General features: G+C 41.7%; 2 protein-coding genes across 4 annotated transcripts; both read right to left on the bottom strand.

Annotated features, from left to right (window-relative positions):
- Positions 1-1,007: 1,007 nt before the first annotated feature.
- On the bottom strand, positions 1,008-14,181 carry LOC139376744 (CCZ1 homolog, vacuolar protein trafficking and biogenesis associated). 2 transcript variants are annotated; one of them, XM_071119639.1, is made up of 17 exons: positions 14,037-14,181; positions 12,516-12,587; positions 12,338-12,434; positions 12,055-12,152; positions 11,839-11,932; positions 10,940-11,020; positions 10,764-10,811; positions 10,550-10,633; positions 9,229-9,404; positions 8,512-8,593; positions 7,659-7,720; positions 6,059-6,170; positions 5,524-5,557; positions 5,159-5,276; positions 2,961-3,119; positions 2,706-2,833; positions 1,008-2,600 (listed from the first exon to the last, which is right to left on the bottom strand). In XM_071119639.1, exons 2-17 carry the CDS (start codon positions 12,527-12,529, stop codon positions 2,545-2,547), a joined length of 1,443 nt encoding a protein of 480 aa, XP_070975740.1. In that variant the 5' UTR covers positions 12,530-12,587; positions 14,037-14,181; the 3' UTR covers positions 1,008-2,544. The 2 variants fall into 2 exon arrangements, with proteins under 2 accessions (XP_070975740.1, XP_070975741.1); XM_071119640.1 differs by lacking the exon at positions 12,516-12,587 and having other exon boundaries at positions 12,338-12,470; positions 14,037-14,174.
- A 3,412-nt stretch (positions 14,182-17,593) lies between these two features.
- Positions 17,594-22,409, bottom strand: LOC139375653 (parvalbumin 9). 2 transcript variants are annotated; one of them, XM_071117457.1, is made up of 5 exons: positions 22,201-22,409; positions 21,252-21,319; positions 20,670-20,802; positions 19,508-19,617; positions 17,594-17,948 (listed from the first exon to the last, which is right to left on the bottom strand). In XM_071117457.1, the coding sequence occupies exons 2-5, from the start codon at positions 21,310-21,312 to the stop codon at positions 17,923-17,925; spliced, it is 330 nt and encodes a 109-aa protein (XP_070973558.1). In that variant the 5' UTR covers positions 21,313-21,319; positions 22,201-22,409; the 3' UTR covers positions 17,594-17,922. The 2 variants fall into 2 exon arrangements, with proteins under 2 accessions (XP_070973558.1, XP_070973557.1); XM_071117456.1 differs by lacking the exon at positions 22,201-22,409 and adding an exon at positions 21,691-22,145.
- Positions 22,410-23,211: the final 802 nt, after the last annotated feature.

Below are 23,211 nucleotides of genomic sequence, written 5' to 3'. Positions count from 1 at the left end.
AGAAAAAACTGTCAATGGCAATGTGAGAAAATTATAGTAACTAGTCTGGCCCTAATTCAGGTTAATTGTTTTTTTAAAAGTAAGCCTTAGGGGTCAGTCAGCGGCGGCGTATGCGCAATTAATTTGCAGTCTGGACGTGGAGGGGTGAACATCTCCTGCTCTGACTACACCCGGGAGGGACTGCTGCGTGAGGACTGGGCCACCTGTGAGTGTTTTGGGACGGGAGTGGGGCTCACGGCAGCACCTGCTGCTCGTTGAGAATAGTAAGAATGATACGTGCTTTCACGTCAGATTCTCCAATAACACCAGAAAAAGTCACTAGATTTGTTGTTAGTCACTTTATTGAAAATGTGTCACTAGAGGGGTCTGAATACTCGCTAAATATAGCGACAAAGTTGCTAAGTTGGCAGCACTGCACCCATGAGACAGACCATATCTCCCAGGTGAAAAAGACTGCACTGAATTTATGTAAGCTAGGGGCCTTTATGGCACCATGGCAGAAGTTGCACCACAGTCCGATTTTACATTTTTTTAAATGAAACTTTATTTAACTAGGCAAGTCAGTTAAGAACAAATTCTTATTTACAATGACTGGGCCAATAATGCGTCACCCTATGAAAAAATATCTGACCCTGTATTAGTTTGGGACCTACTTGTGGCAAGATCTAGGCCAGACGGAGAAGGGTGAATGAAGTTGCCCCTAGACGCTGATCTTAAGTCAATTTAGCATTTTCCTCAACAATGGTTAAGGTTAAATAGGATTAGAGAAGCTGATCCTAGATCAGTTCCTAGGGGAAACTTCATTCCAGAGCAGTCTAAAAGGAGCCTACAACAAGGGACACGTGGAAATTCTGGGTAACAGGGGAAATTTAGAAAGTACAAAAGCAGCTGATCAAGGTTTGCTGTTTTCTCGTTCTGGTTAGAGGCTGATTCTAAAGTACATCTCAGTTCGTTCTAGACTTTTTTTAGACTGTTTACAGTAAAATAAAGAAATAGGGTACATGGAGGAAAATTTAGAATTTCTTCATTTATTTAAAGTTGGGGCTGCATTTTACAAACCACATTACTTTCGACATGAATCATAGCATCTCATTTCAAAATTATACTAGACAATGAACAGAACCCATAGAAGGAAAACAGCATGTTTGTGCATGTCTGTTTTTAAATTAATATAGTGATACATGTCATGTGTCCTTAAAAATAACAACAACGAGTAGAGTCAGTAGACCAATGATGTCAATTGTAATACAAACAGCTGACAGGAACTTAAACAATAAGACAATGCACTTTATATACAAAGAAATAGACAAATTAAGTACATGTACAGTAAAATTACTCTGATCATTTGACACTTAATTACAAAAATGAAAATACAATTTTGTATTGGTTAAATAAAAATCTAAAGAAATTACATGTGAAAAGCTTCTTTATTTAATTGTTTACAATACATACGGTAAGAGATCAATGGAGCGCCGATGGCCACGCACCCGTAGGGGATAGCACAAGGACACTGTCAATGGCGTCCATTCAGAAAAGCTGATACAAAAAAAGTTGATATTTGTCAAATCAATCACAATTTACAGCAGTCGCTAGTGAAAGTCTACACACCCTTTGCAGTCTTCACATTTTGCCTTAATTAAATCTAAAAAGGGATTACATTATTTTTTCATATCGATCTACGCAACCTTACTCCACATTTTCAAAGTGAAAGAAAAATGATAGTCATTTGGAAAATGTTCTAAGAAATACAAAATGCGGATGTATTGAATGCTTATGTCTTCACACCCCAGAGTTAATACTTAGTGGAAGCACCTTTGGCAGCCATTACAGCTGTGAATAAGACTACCAACCTTGCACAACTCTTAGGGCAATGTATATCTATTGTTTCTGTCAAAATTGCTCAAGCTCAGTACATTTGTTTAGGAATCATTGATGGACAGCAATATTCAAACCTTGTCTCAGATTTTTAAAGCAGATTTCAAGTCAGGAAGGAGACTGAACCATTCAGGAACACTCAACACCTTAGAACGCCATTCTGTTGTGTCTTTGGCATTAAAATGTGTGCAACTGTCCCGCAGAAAAATACAACTCTATCTCAGGATTAGGTCTTCCTCTAACTTCTCATTAATTTGGAACATGTTCTATAACTTTCCTTCACCTAGATCATGTGGAGTAGGTTGTGTCGATCTGTAGGAAACCCCAAAATTCTTATTTTTTAAAATTTAATTTAATGTTAAGGCAGAAAATATGAAGACTGTGCAAGTGTTGTGTAACTTTCACTAGGCACTGTATGTGTTCTAACAGGCCTACAATGTGGTTACTAAATAGATTCTGGACCTATCCCCCATGGGGGGACGGGTGTGTGGCGTTTCCATGGTTTTGGTCGAACTCTTACCTAATCTATGCAATTATTGCATTACACTGATGCTGTCATAACACCCTGCAATGCTGACAGTTTTAGTGTGGTGAAACAGTCCATTGCCCTCTCACCGTCTCTCTTTCTCTCCCTCTTCTTCGTGCAGTTCTTTCTTTCCTTTATTTCTTTCAGTCCAAGAAGAAAATGTTGTTGAACTGTGTCGCACAGAGCCTCTTCACTTCCTCTGTTGGTTGAAAAAAAAACAGGGTTGGGATCAGTAAGTATAACCAAGAAAACATGTGAGATGAGCTCAAAGAAACATTAATTAATCCATCCCTGTTGGACCTACCATTAACTTCAATCAAATTGGCATTCTTCTGGTTCAAGATAACGTAGAGTTCTCTCTGGTCCGACTTCTTGCCGACCACCCAGTAGTCTGTCATAGCCTTCACAATGATCTCTTCATCTTCATCAACCCTAAGGCAACATACAAAAATAACATGAACATACGGACACTGTAATATACTTTACATACAGAGTTGCCAAAACTAGGCCTCCGAGTGCTAACCCTAACAGGGTTTTTGTGGTATTTCATTGGGCATACCTGGCGAAGTCACAGTTGATGTCTCCCAGAATCTTCATGAGGTCTGGGTGGACCGAGGTCAGAGAGACGCTGGCTGTCTTCCTCATGTGGATGGTGCTCTTCTCTGCCAGGTTCATGTGGTTGAAGTAGATGAACTTGAACTGGGGCTCCTTGTCCGGCCTGCAACAACACAGAGGGAGAGGATCTCGATTAGAGGTCGACGATTAATAAGGGCCGATTTCAAGTTTTCATAACAATCAGTAATCTGCATTTTTGGACGCCGATTACATTGCACTCCACGAGGAGACTGCATGGCAGGCTGACCACACAAGTGCAGCAAGGAGCAAAAAGTGGCTAGCTAGCTAAACTTATCTTGTAAAAAAAAAAAAAACAACGGCTCTTTTTTGAACAATCACTAGTTAATTACACATGGTTGATGATATTACTAGGTTAACTAGCTTGTCCTGCGTAGCAAATAGTCAATGCGGTACCTGTTAATTTATCATCGAATCACAGCCTACTTTGCCAAAAAGGGTGATGATTTTAAAAGCGCATTTGCGAAAAAAGCACTGTCGTTGCACCAATGTACCAAACCATAAACATCAATGCCTTTATTAAAATCAATAGACAAGTATATATTTTTTTAAACCTGCATATTTAGTTAAAAGAAATTCATGTTAGCAGGCAATTTTAACTAGGAAAATTGTCACTCCTCTTGCGTTCTGTGCAAGCAGAGTCAGAGTATATGCAGCCGTTTGGGCCACCTGGCTCGTTGCGAACTGTGTGAAGACCATTTTTTCCCAACAAAGACCGTAATTAATTTACCTGATTTTTACATAATTATGACATAACATTGAAGGTTGTGCAATGTAACAGCAATATGTAGACTGATGGATGCCATCCGTTAGATAAAATACGTAACGGTCCCGTATTTCACTGAAATAATAAACATTTTGTTTTCGTAATGATAGTTTCAGAATTTGACTATATTAATTACCTATATTATAATAATTATAATTAAGTCATAGAGCAGTCTGAGCGGTGGTAGTTAGCAGCAGGCTCGTAAGCATTCATTCAAACAGCACTTTCCTGCGTTTGCCAGCAACTCTTCGCAATGCTTGAAGCACAGCGCTGTTTATGACTTCAAGCCTATCTACTCCCAGGATTAGGCTGGCAATACTAAAGTGCCTATTAGAACAATCCAATAGTCAAAGGTATATGAAATACAAATGGTATAGAGAGAAATAGTCCTGTAATTCCTATAATAACTACAACCTAAAACTTCTTACCTGGGAATATTGAAGACTCATGTTAAAAGGAAACACCAACTTTCACATGTTCTCATGTTCTGAGCAAGGAACTTCAGCTTTCTTACATAGCACATATTACACTTACTTTTCTCCAACACTTTGTTTTTGCATTATTTAAACCAAATTGAACATGTTTCATTATTTATTTGAGACTAAATTGATTTTATTTATGTATTATATTAAATTAAGTGTTCATTGTTCATTCAGTATTATTGTAATTGTCGACTTCTAAAAATAATAATAAATAAATAAAATCGGCCGTTTTTCGTCCTCCAATAACCGGTATCGGTTGACCTCTAATGACGATCATTACAAGGATGAGAGGAGAGTCTAATGCCAATTTCACACTACTGAGCCGAGATGAGCAGAGCCAAGTAGGACTGTACTGCGCTAGCCTGCTTACTCATTACAAATAGTTGCTGGAACCATACTGGAAAGGCCCATATGAAAATAAAATATCAGAGCCAGCACAATGTTAGGACGTTGCCATGAGGAGCACTGCAGATATTGAGATGAGCGCGATGCAAGACCTTTCTCTCACACAGTATGTGCGCAGGGTCACGGGTGAGTGTCACGCTGCTACACTCGGTAGCTCTGGGACAAAAACAGGGGAAAAGGTTAGCTTCGTGCTTCAACGCTCTTAGTTGTTGCGGAAAAATCGGCCCAATATTTCGGTGTACTTTGTGCATCACTGAGTCTACCTTTAAGCAGTACTACACCTCAGGACCATCATCAGTTTATCCAGGTCATTGAGTTCATTGGTCCAATCGTCAAGAGGATGTCGTGGCATAAACGCGTACCTTTTTTAAAAACGCATGATATATTTTGGACCGTGATTTCTATCATGGCGTGTTGGAACAACACAGGCCCAGGAACTGGAGGCTAGAGGATTAAAGCAACAGTACTGACCCTGATATCCTGCGGTTGACATTGTATTGTTCACATATGTCGGAGGCCAGCAGGGTGAGCTGAGGTCCCACCAGACCATCCAGCTGCTCACAGAACTCCCTCGTCAGCTCCACAGATGCTGGGGGAGAGAGAATATGACCACACGGTAGTTAGAATTAGTAGAATGGACTTTGGAATTTCTAAGAATTTATAAAGGTTTTTTCTTTCACAGTCCACATAATATGGCAATGCCTTAGAATTTTCCATTGCATTATTCACAGAACATTTGGAACGGCAGACTCAGAGAATGCTGAGAAATGATGTAATAAGCATCAGCCCAGCTGTTTGGGGGGAGGGGACTGACCAAATGATGAGAGGATACTCACCACTGATCATAAAACAAACCGCTGCACTCATCGCCTGAAATAAAGAGCAGACGATGTGCAGTTTGAATATAATGGGTCTAGACAAAATAATACTATCATTTAGAACTTATTACCAAATACATTGAGTTTATAAATCATTTAAAGAAGCCATTTGAGATACCAACGAACAAAGCCAATTCCCCCAACATCAGAGGTCATATCCCAGGTTAAACCTTCTTTGTTCTTCAGTAATGAAATAATAACAGATTACCACATTTTCTGCCAAACAAATAATGGGTTGGGAGTACTGCCTGTCTCTCTCTTAAAAACACAAAAGAATAAAGCATCTACTGAGTTCGCACAAAACCCAGCAGGGCTCCAGACCACAGTTCCCTGCTCCTCAGTTCTGTCCCAAATGACGCCCTATTCCCTATGTAGTGCACTACTCTGGACCAGAACACTGCACTACATTTGACTAGATCCCTATGGGCCCTGGTCAAAAGTAGTGCACTATATAGGGAATAGAGTACCATTTAGAATGATGCCCTCTCCTCACCTTATAAACAATCAGATGCAGCTCCTCATAACTGTCCTCTGTGTTGACAAATATTCTAGGGAACCGGAATTTGGCCTCTGGGTCTTTGAGGTTAGCAGGTCCTGTCAAAAACCTGAGGGTGGAAAGAGGACAGGATATGACGGCGTATGCATCACAGCTCATCACGATTATTTTGATTGACAAGGGTGTTTCACAATTACAAAACAAATGTAGTTTGATGCAAATCAAAAACTGTTTTACCTCACACAAAAAAAAGTGAATCCCCTAGTCTATCTAGCAATTTGTAAATGTATATGTGGACGTACAGTTTGCATACTGTGCGTATCCCTTCCATAATTTGCACTGTCAGTTCCCCCCACCCACCCCACTCGGGAGTCACCCTGGCCTGGCAGTGGCACTCTCAGGAGTCACACTGGCCTGGCAGTGGCACACTCTCAGGGATCACTCTTCCTCCAACAACGGCTCTATTTCAATGCATTCATATTAAGTGCTTGTATTCTGTCTTCTCTGTGCTTGTATTCAGATCTAAATAAAAGGTCTGTGTGTTTGACTACTTTCTGCTAAGCAACTTGCCCTAAGAGGATAACCTCTAATTCTACCCATTCTTTGAGATCATTTATTCACCTTCCCTTCTATTAAGTGATTGCTGCTCTGACCAGACAGGATAGATGAAAACCATGTAGTGGAACCCCTTCTTTCCTCTTTACAGCTGTGTTGAATCAAATCAAACTTTATTTGTCACATGCGCCAAATACAACAGGTGTAGTAGACCTTACTGTGAAATGCTTACAAATCAGTGCTTGGAAGGGATGCAGGAAGGATTGTGTTTTAGAGTATTCATACAGAGACTACAGAGCATCTCTGCTAATAATCTCATCCTCCTCTCCTGCGCTCTCCTCCTCCTCTCTCTCCTACTCTGTCCACCTCAGGCACAGAGGCCTCTAGGGTGGACTAGGCTACACAGAGACTCTGTTAACTAGCTTGGCTCTCCTTCCTCCTCTCTGTTAAGTGTAATTTCCCTTCCTTTGTGTCTGTGTGGGACGGTAGAGATAGAAATCTCATTATTGTCAGTGGGGTAAGACCACATCACGTTGGAACACTGATCAGTAATCCTCCATGTTGTTATAACAATCAGACTGGATATTGCACATGCCGGACCACCAACACTAATTACAACCTAATGTTAGCATAATAATGCTTTCCTATCATACCAGAACTATCAAACATAACACCTCCTATGGTGATATCACTGTTGATTTTTATTGCTTTCACTTGATAATCTAAAACAACATATATTCCTCCATCGCTTTGTTGAAATAACAATATATGCAATAAAAACCATCATGGATGAACACGATAAAGTCGTAATTCCATCCATCCCCTCAGGTTAAATGTATCAGTCTGCTATAGTCAGATTAGCAGCAGATGTGGCATGGCTAGAAGGCTCCAGCCTGACATGATGATCTGGTATCCCTGTCCTTCTGCCCCGAGATCGCAGCGGACCAGAGCCCCAGGGAGGGAACCTGGTCCAGCCTAGCCAGGAGACCTGGAGGGAGGGGAGGGGGAGGCAGCGGACAAGAGAGGGCGTTTAAGGACTTACCTCCCATAGTGAAGCAGATTCCCTGCCACCTCTGGCCTTAAGGGAGAGTCCCTACCAGCCAGCTGGAGAGAGAAAGGGAGGATGAGGAAGAGGAAGAGAGACAGGGAGGGAGAGAGTTAGAAGAGAGATGTTGGAGAGAGAGAGAAGCTGCTTTAGTATAACTTAAGTCATTTTCAAAATTGTCTGAGCCTGTGGGGTATCAATGTGTGGTCAACTTTAAATGTGCTTGTTACACAACAATACATTCTTCGTGTGGCATGATGCCATTGTGGAGCAGGTGTTGGAAGAGTTCTGGCAACGTTGAGGGAAGGTTTAGGCAGAGGATCAGAGTTTTAATAGAACAGAGGCAAGGAAGTGGCAGTTGCTTGCGCTCTAGCTCCTCTGTGATCCCTCTCCCTCCTCTCCGTGATCCCTCCTCTCTCCCTCCCTCGCTCTCTGATCCCTCCTCTCTCTGATCCCTCCCTGATCCCTCCTCTCTCCCTCGCTCTCTGATACCTCCGCTCTCCCTCGCTCTCTGATACCTCCGCTCTCCCTCGCTCTCTGATACCTCCGCTCTCCCTCGCTCTCTGATACCTCCGCTCTCCCTCGCTCTCTGATACCTCCGATCTCCCTCGCTCTCTGATACCTCCGCTCTCCCTCGCTCTCTGATACCTCCGCTCTCCCTCGCTCTCTGATACCTCCGCTCTCCCTCGCTCTCTGATACCTCCGCTCTCCCTCGCTCCCTGATCTCTCTCCCTCGCTCCCTGATCTCGCTCCCTGATCTCTCTCCCTCGCTCCCTGATCTCGCTCCCTGATCTCTCTCCCTCGCTCCCTGATCCCTCCTCTCTCCCACCTCCTTCTCACCCTCTCTCACCTCTGGTTCAGAGTGTCTGGGGAACAGTGACGTCGTCAGGTACTTGTACAGGATCCGCATATCATCCTGCTCCAGACCACTCCTGCATGGGGACAACAAAAAAAGGGGACACACCTTTGTTAGCATCAAACTCACCATGGGCCCAATGCTATCATAACTGCTCAAATAATTTGATTAGCTATCAATCAAATCATTAGGATCAATCAATTATCACATAATCCCCAGATTACATACTGTAACGGGTCAGACTAACAGTTAAGTGAGAGAGACATGTCGGGGTATTAATTACTGTAATCAGATTGTGTGTATTTAAGGCATCTTCTGTCTCCCAGCCATGCCCAAGACAACCCTATACCTAGACCAGCCTAACGAAATAAGGAGCATTGCCACTGCTGCCAGGCTCCCCCACACCTTGCAGTGGTAAAGGGCCGCAAGGAGGCGCCAAGGGCCTGCAGGAAGCCCAATAACCTCCCCCCTCTTCTCCTCCTGGCATCCCAAAAAACAGCCTACTAGGCCTGGCCAGTTGAATGGTGAAGCAGCCTGTGCCTCAAGATCACGGAAGATTGCAATTCAGAGCTTATGTTGTTCAACGATTTATGTTAGTATTTGCAAATTGTAGGCTAAATTTGGTTTCTACATGTGGGCAGGTGTTTTAAACCAGAGTACAGCAGACAACCCCCACACATCCCACACACGGTCTGCTTCCCCCAGCTGTACCATATCAGCTGGTCGTTGTAGAGGAAGGCTGTGTATTTGATCAGGCTGAGGCTCTCCTCCACTCTGTTTACGAATGACTGGATCTTCAGGTAGGTCATCTTGTCCAGGGGGAAAAAGGCAATCCCACCGAACACGTCCAGCAGGTCACAGGACTGCAGGTGCAGCGTCTGCAGGTACTGGAGGAGACCAGGGATAGAGGACAGTTATACATGCAGCCATGTCTCCGTTTGGTTAATAGACATCAGGGATACGTGGGGAAGGTGAGGTGTTAGCTTAGAAAGCAAAGTTATACGCACATCCCATTGTGATCAGGAGCCCAATGCTGAGAAACCTCATTAAGAAACACAAAAGGGCTGCACACTGTATGCCTGGACAACACAATGCTCCTATTTCCAGCTTCAATGGCAGCCATATTTCTGTCCAAGGTGGATCTCAGTTAGGTCAAAGCTGGAGATATTAGTTTACCTGCGTAGTGCTTACATTGCTGTTCCCAAAGACACGAGAGGACACTAGAATTGCTAGAACATTTCAACCTGGGATACGATACAGACACCATAGGCCTTCTCTGTGTCTGAGTTACATACTGGAAAGGAGAAGCCCTTGATAGGATTAAGGAGAGCTGGGGGTTTCCTCTGTCTAGGTATGAATAATGAACACAGGTCATTGCAGCCAATGGGCTGGGCCTGTAGTATGGAGGATGCTGTGACCAGCTCTCCTTGAGAAAGGCGCTATTTCTGAGTAGTGATAATTAGTGGGGGAAGTCATATTTGAAGGTCACTTATGACTGACATCTGACCCTGCATTTAGTCACTAGAAACTCAATAGAGTCTACCACTCTAGACGGCTAGAAGAACCAGTAGCATTCCTGTCTGTCAAGCAGGCGGCCAGGCCTGGAGACCACCACCACACCTTTAGTAACGCGGATAGCATACAACACCAGATGTGAACGTTTTCACTGTAAAAACAAAAGGACATCTAAGAGGTAGGAACTACTAAGAAGTAAGAGTCGATGTGTGTAATATATAATACAAAGATTTGCAAATGAATTTCACAAGTAGTCAATCTGGCATTGAAATAGCAGTGCCCTGCCCCTAGGAAAACTTTGCTGAGAAAAGACTGAAAATATGCATAGATGATTTCTGTTGAACTGTCCAATCAAGCTACATTACTCAAGGTATATAAAGCACAATAGTAAAACAGATGTTCTGCATCCAATAAGACATGAAAAATCACCTCAACACCTAGTACCACCCATCATCATGTATATAGTTGCAGAGACTTGAAGTATATACTATGTAGCCTAGTGTGTGTTCTGTTTTACCCTGTAAAAGAACTTGTCAAGCTTCTGCATGAGCAGCTCCACCCCGCCTGCTTCCATTGCTCTGCCAAATGTGCCGTTGAAGAGCTGGAGAACAGAGCAACGAAAAGATCCATCAGCAAACCACATCCTTTCTAAATGTCAGTCTCTCACACAGTCTTTACTAGAGAATGTGAGCTGGTTGAGGTTTACTCCCGAGTCCCAACCAGATGCTCACCTTGTACATACTGTAGCATTCCCGTAATACTGCACCATAAACTGTGTCCTACACAAATAAGAGAATAAAAACTGAGAAAGTTGTAAATGTTCTGCACAAAAGAGTTGAATTCCCTCAAATGGACCAGACAAACACGAAATATACACAAATAAAAGATGCAACAAATTAAGTCGTACAAGTATTTCCTCTTCCTGATATTCTATTGTGGGAGGTCTCCCATCTTTATTAGGTTTTTCTACCATCGGGTTCCGCACCACCTGGAGAAGCAAACAAGGACAGGTTGAGGAGAGGTATTATCTATTCAAAAGTATCCTAGGAGACCTAATGACTTGTCAAAAATATATGAGTGTGCTGAGAGCGCAACCGCTCTATACAGCACATTCAGAAAGTATTCACACCCCTTCTTCCACGTGTTGTTGTGTTACAGCCTGTATTTATTCAATTGAGATTGTGTCACTGAGCTACACACAGTACCTCATTATATTAAAGTGGAATTATGTTCTAAGAAATGTAAAAAAATGTATTACAAATTAAATGTCTTGTCAATAAGTATTCAACACCTTTGTTATGGCAATCCCAAATAAGTACAGGAGTAAAAATGTGCTTAAAGTCACATAATAAGTTGTATGGACAGACTCTGTGTGCAATAATAGTGGTTAACATGTTTTTTTATGACTATTCTCTGTACCCCACACATACAGATAATTGTAAGGTCCCTCAGTTGAGCAGTGAATTTCAAACAGAGATTCAACCAAAGACTAAGGAGGTTTTCCAATGCTTCGCAAAGAAGGGCACCTATGGTAGATGGGGTAAAAAATTAAAATAAAGCAGACATTGAATATCCCACTGAGCATGGTGAAGCTATTAATTACACTTTGGACGGTGTATCAATACACACGGTCACGACAAAGATACAGGTGTCCTTCCTAACTCAGTTGCTGGAGAGGAAGGAAACCACTCAGGGATTTGGTGAGAATTTTTTTTTACAACAAAACGTGAAATAAGTCAAGGGGTATGAATCATTTCTGAAGGCACTGTATATACTAAGTGTAAATTAGATGGAAAACCAATGTACCATAACGATCCAGAAACTGTCCTCTGCTTCAAAGAAGAACTGCCTGTTCTTCTGTGTGTGTAGGGATTTAGCAGGCTTTGTTGGACAGAAGGTTCTGGAATATAGCAAAGATGGTGGTTGGGATAGGGGATATGAATCCAATACACATAACTAACAGATGTGAGATGTTTTACTGTAAGATAATTGATTAGTTAGTAGTTAGTAGTTCCCGTGTACCTGGTAAACTGTACAATGGCCTCACAAAGACCGACATTACGGATCTTCTCATTCTTCTCGACCTCACTGGGATGGTAGAATAAAATCTTCTTCTCCTCCTACAATGCACACAAGAAGGCAGATTCCACGAGGCACCGTATTTGAATGGAGACCACAAAGTTACCAGATAATCACATTGGATCATTTACAGCAGTAAACATTGAGCTGATGAACAGTGTGTTTGAAGTTCATAGTAGGAACATGTGAAACACACAGGAAATAAAAACAACCAAATGGAGCTCACCTCTCCCTCTCGTGACCCAAATGAAGGATTATAGACGAAAAAGCTGAGAAGAGATGGGGTGTACTGTTTCTCTTGCATTCCCGAAGCCATTCTCGGACTGCAACAGAGGAAGATGCTGATCAACTATCTGTGACTGAACAGACGGAAAGATGCATCACAATGAGACCTGGGTTTTTACCTGATCATCAGCATTAGTGTGGTTTGTGTCTGGACGTCCTCTGTTCCAGAGTGAATTTAGCATGCTTTGTGGCTGCAGACAAAAAGAATATCAGCTCAGCTTTAAAAACGCTACAAATACATTTGAGAGTTTCAAGTTCCTTGGTGTCCACAACACCAACAAACTATCGTGGTCTAAACACACCAAGACAGTCATGAAGCGGACACGACAACGCCTTTTCCCCCTCAGAAGAATGAAAAAATTTGGCATGGGTCCCCAGATCCTCGAAGTTCAACAGTTGCACCACCGAGAGCATTCTGACCTGGCAACTGCTCGGCATCTGACCGTAAACGGCTACAGAGGGTAGTGCATACGGCCCAGTACATCACTGGGGCCAGGCTTCCTGCCATCCAGGACCTATATACTAGGCGGTGTCAGAGGAAAGCCCGACAAAATTGTAAAAGACTCCAGTAGACTGTTCTCTCTGCTACCACACAGCAAGTGGTACCAGAGTGCCAAATCTAGGATCAAAAAGCTTGTGAACAGCACCTACCCCCAAGCCATAAGACTGCCAAACAATTAATCAAATGGCCACCCCCTCTATTTGTTTTTACACGGCTGCTACTTGCTGTTTATTAAATATGCATAGTCACTTCACTCCTACCTACATGTACAAATGATCTCTACTAACCTGTACCCCCCGCACATTGACTCAGTACCGGTACCCCCTGTTCATAGACTCATTACTGTTATTTTATTGTGTTACTTATTGTACATTTTTCCTTTAGTTTATTTGGTAAATATTTTCTTAACTCTACTTGAACTGCACTGTTGGTTAAGGGCTTGTAAGTAAGCATTTCACTGTAAGGTCTATACTTGTTGTGTTCGGCGCATGTGACATAACATTTTATTTGATCATTTCAGATTAAGAGAATCAGTGAGTCATGGAATTTGGTCTGTTAACTTTAGGCAGTAAATTGCATCAAAAGCTCAATATCTCAAATCAGGCTGAAAGATAAGCATGCATTTTCTGATTTGAACAGAGCATTATTACCTTCCACTGACACCAGCTATACTAGTTAGCTGTATAAATGTATCCTAACTTCCACACCTCAGGCGCATGGCTAAATTGATCCCCTTTATGTGGCTTGCTAGGTGGCATTGCTACAACCTATTATTTTTAATAAGGCCCAGTGCAAGTTAGCATGCTAGCTACCTACGTTAACCAACTCGCTCAAACAAGTCCACAACACAGCTAGCAAACAAGCTAGCACATCGGCCTTAGTAGCCAGGTGGGGACAACGGGGATTTTTTTGCCATCTGAAAAGACAAATGTGATACAAAACAAACGAACTAGCTAAATGTATACTGTTAATGTGTTAGATAGAAGCAAGCTAGCAATTAGCCGACGTTAGGTGGTTAATTTGTATGGTTGCACTGCAGCAGTGTCAACAATCCGCTAACGTTGTGTTCGCATCGATCTGGGAAAACTATTTCTTTATCACAAATGAATTCGACAATAAACACAACGACGCGACTTACCTTTTACTGTATAAAGTCAGCAAATGCAGATAATCTCGTTTGTTGTTAACATTAGTAAACAGATACAGTAGAAAAGCCGCGATCAATGACAAAATCCGCGCACACTTCCTGCTTTGACAGCATCTCATGTGTTACAGTAAAAACTGATCGGTGGTATTTATTGTACTTAAACTATGGTTCCACAATAAAACTTCCTGTGATGTCCGTGCCTTTCCAGATTGTGCATAAATCAGGCCTATATACCAATACAACGTTGAAGGAAAACATTGATTGTTCTTGATGATCATGGATTGGTCTTTGTTTAATGATAATGTAGCTTGAGCAGCCACTGGTGGGCTTTATGGATCTCCACTATCATCTGAGCTTGATGTGCACAGCTGGTAATACATTTGCATCCCCCGGTTCTTAAAACATAAAGGCTTCATTCACCAACACCATGCTAGAGTGACTAATGCCTAGGAATTCTAAGTCCTGATGTTGCACCCCTTGTTCAGCGAGGGGTATACAACAGAATGCTGCAACTGAATGTGGGGCGCAACATCAGGAAGCGTTTGCAACCTGAATATTGTCATTTAATTATAAATAAAAATTTTCAGGTTTTATGCACATTTTTTGTATAAATAACCTCTAAAATATATGTTAACCAGGGGTTGGAACCAGTTCACCGAAAACAAGTTCAGGGAACAGAACCGAAAACTGGAAAATAATTACTTGTTTCAAGAAACATAAACAGAACCTGGAACGAAAGTGATCCATACTGTAATGGAACAGAACCGTTATTTTAAAAGCATGGAAACTGGTTAAAAATGTTATTTTTCATTCCAGTCATTTTTTTCTCGTCCCACAACAAAGCGCCTATACAAAGCCCTCACTCTGTCATTTAGAAAGATATTTCAGTCCTTGCCTGCAAGATGAAAATCCTTGCTCTCTCCCCACCCACAAAATTTCAGTTGTGTCTTGCACCATTGTCTACACTTTTCTGTCCATCACGCATGTAAACCACTAGCTTGCCTGTTCGATCTGCACTGATTGGTGAAGTCATTGAGCTAAATGTAAAAAAACGAAATAAATAAACATTTCACCGGTTGAAAAAGGAGCAATATAAAATGCTACTTTCTTTTATTAATTTTTTTATTTTACCCCCTTTTTCTCCCCAATTTCGTGGTATCCAATTGTTAGTAATTACTATCTTGTCTCATCGCCACAACTCCCGTACGGGCTCGGGAGAGACGAAGGTCAAAAGCCATGCGTCCTCCGAAACACAACCCAACCAAGCCGCACTGCTTCTTAACACAGCGCTCATCCAACCCGGAAGCCAGCCGCACCAATGTGTCGGAGGAAACACTGTGCACCTGGCGACCTTGGTTAGCGTGCACTGCGCCCGGCCCGCCACAGGAGTCGCTGGTGCGCAATGAGACAAGGATATCCCTACCGGCCAAACCCTCCCTAACCCGGACGATGCTAGGCCAATTGTGCATCGCCCCACGGACTTCCCGGTCGCGGCCGGCTGCGACAGAGCCTGGGCGCGAACCCAGAGTCTCTGATTGACACAGCTAGCGCTGCGATGCAGTGCAAAATGTTACTTTGTTATATTCAAACTGGTTCAGAACTTTATTTTCCTGGTCGGAACAGTGCAACGAAACTGAAACAAACGTATACTGATCATAAATGTCTACATTTGTTTTCTTCAAAAGCTGTGAGTGCTATTATACAATTTCAGTACTTGTTCCATTAACAACTTGTCTAAATCCTATAATCAACAGATTTCAGCCCGTATATGGTTGTGGATTGACTGAATTGTTTGGATGAAATACTGGCATATTGGCAGTTCATTTGAAAAAGTAATGGAATCATTCCTCTAAAACAGTGCAGATAAATTCTTCAAATTCTTTATTTTCTCACAATATGTTATCACAGCACTGGCAAACCATGGTTGACCAACTCCCTGAACAATTGGCTGATCTTTAGACCATCATAAGAAGGTTCATGTCCATTCTAGTATTCTAATTCCTAATTCTATGGAACTAGCTCTGTCTGTCCATTCTAGTATTCTAATTCCTAATTCTTTTGGAACTGGCTCTGTCTCATTTTTCTCTCATCACTTTAAGTTTAATTAATTCAACAGAAACCTGAGGGGTAGTCTTTCCAATGAGAAATTGAGAGGCCCTGGATACTGTAACCTTAAACTCTGTCACCTCCCTTTGTGTCACCTCAATTTGCTTTAATTCTTTAAAGCGTCAATCAGGAGTTGAGACAATAACGTGTCCTCCCCACCCCTGTTTCGGTAAAAAGCTGAGGAATAGGGCTGGAGAAGTGTAACTACACTGAAATTCATAAACATTGGGATGGATGCAAGGAATGATCAGCCATGATGTATAATCAAATGTATTGTTTAGTTTCCAATTTTGTTTATGTTTACTTTGTTTACAAACATTCCAGGGAAACAGGCTTATATTTTGGATTCTGATGGGGTATGACAGTTGAACTAAGCTCATGGGGCATTTATTGTATAAGTTATATTCTTCAAGAATCAATGGGTACATTTAATTAATTCAGAAGTCCAAAACTGGATGAAGCAACTGCAGATTGCCCCTTTAACACTGTTATTCCAGACCTATTCCTGGACAAACAATGAGCAAGGTCCCTTTATGAATTATTTAATGTTCTATCAATCACAAAATAAGGTTTCTATTGTTCTGATGAAACTGAAGAATAAACAAGGTTATTTTCAGTAAACTATTAATACAAGAATAACCTAATCATTAAATATTTAAAGGAATATATAAAAACAATCTTGTAAATTCAATGGAATAATTTTATGCTCAGTGTTGATCATTAGCCCTTTATGACAGCTGTCCCAAAAACATACACACACACACACACACACCTAATGTGGTGTAGCCGACACAAGGTGTTACCCAATATAGCTAGAGACAGACTGGTAAGGTCACCGTCTCACTTTTACTAGATACTTACTCTAAACACTGAGGGAAATTAAACAGAACAACTCCCTTTACACTTAATTGCCAGAAACAGCAGACAAGGTTTTCACTTTCTCCTTCGACCCAGTTGTCTGAATGGGCACCTCAATGGTATCTTGTTTTTCGTTTCACGTGAAGTAGCTCTATGTATAGGTGGGATGTTGCTGGGAAACCAACCTGAGCTAGCGATGATGCTAACCATTGAAAACATGATGTGAGCTTTACACAGCTAAGACAGACCGCTGGGTCATACAAGCTGTAGGGTATTCATAATGTGATTCGGATGGACAGAACGGTGTTACACAATGTTACAACTAACATAGCAGCTCTCCATGTCTGTTAACATTTAGGTAACACTAAGTAACAAAGTAATAGTGCATGAAATTGATTTCCAGTCAGGATTAGCAGAAATTCTACATTTAATTACGCACTCTCTCAAGGGTTATGTGCACATTCAGTTAATTGTAACATATAGCACTTCCTTACATGGCATCTGTTGTATGGTTACAATACAGGAATTTAACAGATGCAAATGTTCAGCAGTTGTGTTTGAAAGAAAAATGAAATTCGCCACAATAAGTTACAATGTGTTTATTCATCTTTTTGATCGACAATGTAGTGTGCATTGGAAGGAAATATGGGGCGACGCAGCTATACAACCTCCTAGAACGTAATCAAAGGGCAAGTAAAAATGGTTTCATGGATGAATAAGAGAGGGGCTCTGAAAGAAAAACAAAACAATTTAAGGGCAAAATTCAAGCACAAGGACAAAGAAAAACATATTCCTGGGAATGGAGGCTGCTGTAGGCTTGAGGAAGTTGACTGCAGTCTGGAAGTTGGAGGCTGAGGCTGGAGGAAGGAGAGGAGAATGAACACCTGCTGCTCTCCCGGCTCCCATGGAACTATCAGGACTGGACCATGATCAGGAATTCTGTGGCAGGAGAGAAAGATTCTGAGATGAGTTCCAAATATGGATAAGAATATGAACATTCAGAGATGAGCGACATCAAAACAGCCTTTTGGAAATGTTGCTCATTATCTAAATCACTTGAACAGACAGTCTATAACTAAACCCTCTTTGGCCTACATATGTAACAGTATGGGTTCTTTAATGAGAATTCACCATTCGTTTTTTGGTTGCTGTGTTTTGTCTGGTTTGAAAGCATAATCTACGCAATTTACATGATTGGATTACAATATGCAATATGACCAAAAATGTTAATGTAAATCAGTTTGTAGCTCATTCGCAAACCAACCTTGTAATCATCTTATGCATACCATCAGGTGCATACATGAGTGTTTTCACAGAATTAATTTGCTCCCTTGTCAAAAATATGTGGGATTAAGCAGAACAACCTAGAATTCAAACCTTACATAATACAAACACTTGTAAAACGTTTTTTTGTTGTTGTTGTTATTCCTTCAGAGGGAAGTGCCAAAAAGCTGACAAAATTACCGTGAACCAAAGAGTTGGTTTGTAACCAGAGATTGTAATAATGTTTAGACGCTGTCTGATTCCTTCATCCGGTTATGCAATCCCAGCCCAGCCAGTCTATGCAGCCCTAGATATTGCTCAAATCTGGCTGGCAGCCATTAATATAGCATCTGGAGGCCCAGACCAGGGTTCAAATAGTATTTGAAATCTTTTGATTGCTTTAGCTGTGTTTGATTGAGCTTGTCTAGGGTATTGGGATCAACCCAAAAGTGCAAACTTCGACCATCTGGAACTCCCATGTAGGCTCAATCAAACGCTAACAGTATATGAAAGGTTTCTAATAATATTTTAACCTAGGTCTACTGGAGGCTGTGACTTTTGGATCTCTACTTGCCAATGAGGCCAACTAGAATTGCCATTAAGAGCATCTGTATAAGCTCCAAAATTTGTTTTTGTCACCCTCAAAACCTAGCACAAAACATACGGGAATATAGACACACGAGTGCACAAACACTACTCTATATACAGTATACTCTACAAGGGCTGTCCCAATGCCTTCCTCTTGACCTGAAACATCTAGTGTCTCTACCGCTCATCCTCTATCCATACTCTCTTCTGCCAACTCAGGGCCCTTACTAAAAGCCATACATCTGAGTTGACAGTGGTCAGGGCGGATTACAACTCTAAAGAGCATAACGTTAATCTCACATTACAAAATACACATAGCCATACATTGCCATACATATGAAGAAAGACCTAGTCATGGCCAATGCCAAGTTTGTGAATGTTGGCTTCGATTCAATAGTAGTCTTCCACACAAGAACAGGATTTGCAATAGTCAGGAAAGAACTTTAAACTATTTGATTCAAATTTGAGCCTTCTTTATCTTTTCTCTTGGAAAACCGTCAAAACCAAGAGACTCCCAAAATGTATAGTGGATCTCAGAGAGTCTTGGTCTCCTGCTCATCAAAATCCCTACAAGGAAATACTAACAGCCTTACCAATTGGCTCATGATAATACCCCAGCCTGCAGGTGATTGCAGAAAGCCACTCACCTTCTACTCCGATTTTGCCATCGTTGTCATCATCAGCTGCAGTCAGGAAGCCTTTGCACTCAGCGTCCGTCAGCGTCCGCGCCCCAGGGACAAACCGTTGCAGGAAGAACCTAGGGAAGTACACACACACACAAACAGAGTACACACAATCATAATACACACATATATACAAGCATTATGTGAGCCTTACACATACCACATACTGTACCATGTGTCACACACACACACACACACACACACACACACACACACACACAACTTGTGTTCCAGCACAGCCCTTTTAGGCATAAAGGTTATTTGCTTCCAGTTTAACAAGGATTGAAAGTAATATAGCTAGGCTTTATAGCCGAAACTTCAAATGATCTACTCTCTGGCACAATGCTCAGCCTGGTCTCTTGACAGCTTTGTAACAATATAGTATTTTTTTTTTGCTGCACAGTCTCTATATGCATTCTCATAGGAGGTGAGGGAAAGTGGATTGAGTGAAAACTCTGCTATACTGCATCCATCCAAGAACTCAAATGCACTTGGGTCACACAGTTGGTGTCCTAAGGTTAGCTGGCTGGCACATTTATATAATGTAGACAGTGCATTATATAATGCAAATATATAATAATTATTGTTTTTTTACCCATGGATTATACTAAGGCTTAATGGTAGCCTTCCATTAAAATGACAGGGGAGTGAAATTGTAGAATTTGATCTCATTGACATTTGTTGCGCTTGCAACAAAAATAGGTCATTGTATTAAATATTATTAAGTCTCCTGTCACTCAGCATACATTTTGAAATGCTCTCTGTGGTTTTGATGGCTCACCAGGCAGCCGCCAGCACAGCTGGTGGTCCTGTGTGGATTCGCTGGTAAGAGAGTGCCGCTGACAAAGCCAAGGTCATGGGTTCAATTCCCACAGGGATCAAGTAATCTTCATAAAAATGTATGGTATGTGCTCACTGTACTGTGAGTTGCTATGGGTAAAAGCATCTGATAATTGGAACGGTTGTAGCTTTGAAACCCACCAGGGGGCCACATATAGCCAAATGAATTTATGTGTTAACGGTAAGTCACTTTGAATAAAGGTGTCAGTAAAACGCCCATGTATTATCATTACAGGAAGCACAGGAAAGTGTCCCTCTATCTAAAGGATTACTCCAAATGTCATACTTGAGCTCTGACTCCTCGATGAAGCCACTGTTGTCCTCGTCAAGGATCTGGAAGACATCTTTGACTTCTTTGGGAGATTTGGAGGTCAGGCCACACAGCTGGGAAAACTTCTTAAAGCTGAAGGAGTCTGGGGCTGAAGGGAGTGAGGGAGAACACATGCACCCATAAATGTACCAATGCATGCACACACAGCGCGCATACACACCCGGGTTAGAGTTCAGGCAAGGTTGACTCCCTGATGAGCTTAAAAGATAGCGTGGTGCAGTCCAGACTGGAGATTTATCCCTGCGTGTCTCTCTCTTTACAGGCTGGCACACAGACACTCTTCTTAAAGAGTCCTTTTCACAACAGCATATGGACTAAACCCATCCTCAGGATGCTAAATTCTAGTGCAATAGTCTGTGGGCGACTGCCAGCCTACTACTGAGTAGGAAGCACTCTCTTCTGCCTAACAATAACTCTCTACAGTACATGATCATAGTCTGTTACAACCCTACCATCTCTCTCCTCTCTCTGTTTTTCTCTCATTCTCTGTCCTTCTGGCTCTCTCTCTCTATCAGGCAGTCCTGAGGTAAGACCCACCTTGGCACTCCTTGACGGCATTCTCAATAGCCTCCGCGGAAAGGATAGAAGTGAGTGACATATTAATCCTATTGGACAGAGGAACAACGGAGTAAATTATTCACACACACACACACACACACACAGGCTGTTCAAAGAGTCAGGTCCAGTCAATTCATTTAGAGAATATCAGTCAGTAATCTCCGACTGCATTCATTGAAAAAAAGCAGCTGGATTACGTAAGGATGTACAGTAGGCTATGCCAATAATAATGCCTTGTTACGAAATGTATCTTAACATAAAATTAAAAAATAAAATGTATGCAATGTTACACAATGCAAGGCAATGCTACACATCAATTTCTTAAGAATATTCTTCTGAATATTTCTCAAATCAATTCATTTCAAGTAACCACAACAAACACAGCACTGAATTGAACACATAATACGTTCAAACCTACCTGTATTCCCTCTCTCTCCCTACGAGACTTTGATTTCTAAAACCGAATGTTTTAGTTTGTTTTTCTCTGTCAACCTCTTCCCTCTCCTTGCTCTGATAATCTGTTGATGTCAATTTGACTGATGTTGATGTCCCTGTTTTGTCTGCTTTAGCGTAATCTGGCTGCTCGATACGATTCGTCTGATGTAAACGATTTGAAATTACCTGGCAAAAATGTTACTATCGATAAACACGCAACAATATTTATGGAAGCAGATGCGTAACTGTGACTACAAAGTGGATTAAGAAAGGTATTTGCTACTTCTGGAAAACCTTAAAACAAAAATCCTGTTAAAAACACAAATCCCGAGAAAAATCACCTTAGTGTCAGCCAGGTAAATGGACCTGCAACTTCCTCTGCCGTGTATGATCTGAGCCGCACTAGGCTACCTGAGCATCACTCACTCGGTCGGCAAAGTAACCACACGCACACATCACACCAAAAACTCGATCAGTCCTTTATCCTACTCACCGCTTTGATGATCTTGCCCGCGCCGGTGTCCAAACCAGAATATGCCAGGTTTTGTGGTGACTGATGACTGCCGATTAATATTTATATATGGACTGGAAACACAGAAAATCTGCGATGCTTGAGTTACCTGTCCGTGTATCAAATTTTCACAGCCAGGCCACTTTCGAATTGCTTGCCTAACTAATTAACCGTTAACCTACTATTTAAATATTTGCCTTGACTGGTTGATGCGTGTAAATACTGAAACCTGTACCGCCCTTTTTCTATAGCAGGCAGACAAGTGTTTCACGCTTCTCTCTCTGTCTCTCTCCCCCCCCCCCCCCCCCCACCACCACGTGTAAATAAACATATTTGACCTATAGTCTAATTGGTAACAAATTATGTAGGTATTTAACATTGATAAATAATATTAACAAATCATCAATAGAAACACTTATTGACAGATCCATTAGAAGATAAAAATGGGCATTTCCCAAGTAGCCCCAAAATATTAATTCCCCTACTATTCTATCAAAAAACCAAGTGGGAGCAGATGGGGCCAGATTATCTGATACACTATATACAAAAGTATGTGGACACGCCTTAAAAATGTGTGGATTCAGCTATTTCAGCCACACCATGCTGACAGGTGTATAAAATCGAGCAAACAGTCATGCAATCTCCATAGACAAACTTTGGCATTAGAATGGCCTGGTCATAGGATGCCACCTTTCCAGCAAGTCAGTTCCTCAAATTTCTTCCCTGCTAGAGCTGCCCCGGTTAAGTGCTGTTATTGTGTAGTGGAAATTTCTAGGAGTAACACACAAAAATCGTCTGTCCTCGGTTGCAACACTCACTACTGAGTTCCAAACTGCCTATGGAGGGAACTTCAGCACAATAACTATTCGTCAGGAGATTAATGAAATTGGTTTCTATGGCCGAGCTGCCGCACACAAGCCTAAAATCACCATATGCAATGCCAATCATTGGCTGGAGTGGTGTAAAGCTGTAACGGTTTTCTTGTGGTGAAAG

Source organism: Oncorhynchus clarkii, chromosome 20 (genome assembly GCF_045791955.1).
Source record: "Oncorhynchus clarkii lewisi isolate Uvic-CL-2024 chromosome 20, UVic_Ocla_1.0, whole genome shotgun sequence".
Taxonomy (NCBI): domain Eukaryota; kingdom Metazoa; phylum Chordata; class Actinopteri; order Salmoniformes; family Salmonidae; genus Oncorhynchus; species Oncorhynchus clarkii.
The sequence above is the reverse complement of the archived record's forward strand: the minus strand, read 5'-3'. Positions and strand labels throughout refer to the sequence as shown.

Coding starts and splice junctions, on each gene's coding strand:
- LOC139376744 (XM_071119639.1), bottom strand. Junction 11,021..11,838: donor ACAGTTTCTGGATCGTTATG/GTACATTGGTTT, acceptor TTGCTTCTCCAG/GTGGTGCGGAACCCGATGGT. Junction 2,834..2,960: donor ATCAACTGTGACTTCGCCAG/GTATGCCCAATG, acceptor ATGTTGCCTTAG/GGTTGATGAAGATGAAGAGA.
- LOC139375653 (XM_071117457.1), bottom strand. CDS start 21,312: ATGTCACTCACTTCTATCCTTTCCGCGGAGGCTATTGAGAATGCCGTC. Junction 20,803..21,251: donor TGCCGTCAAGGAGTGCCAAG/GTGGGTCTTACC, acceptor CACTCCCTTCAG/CCCCAGACTCCTTCAGCTTT. Junction 17,949..19,507: donor TGGCAAAATCGGAGTAGAAG/GTGAGTGGCTTT, acceptor CTCCTGCCACAG/AATTCCTGATCATGGTCCAG.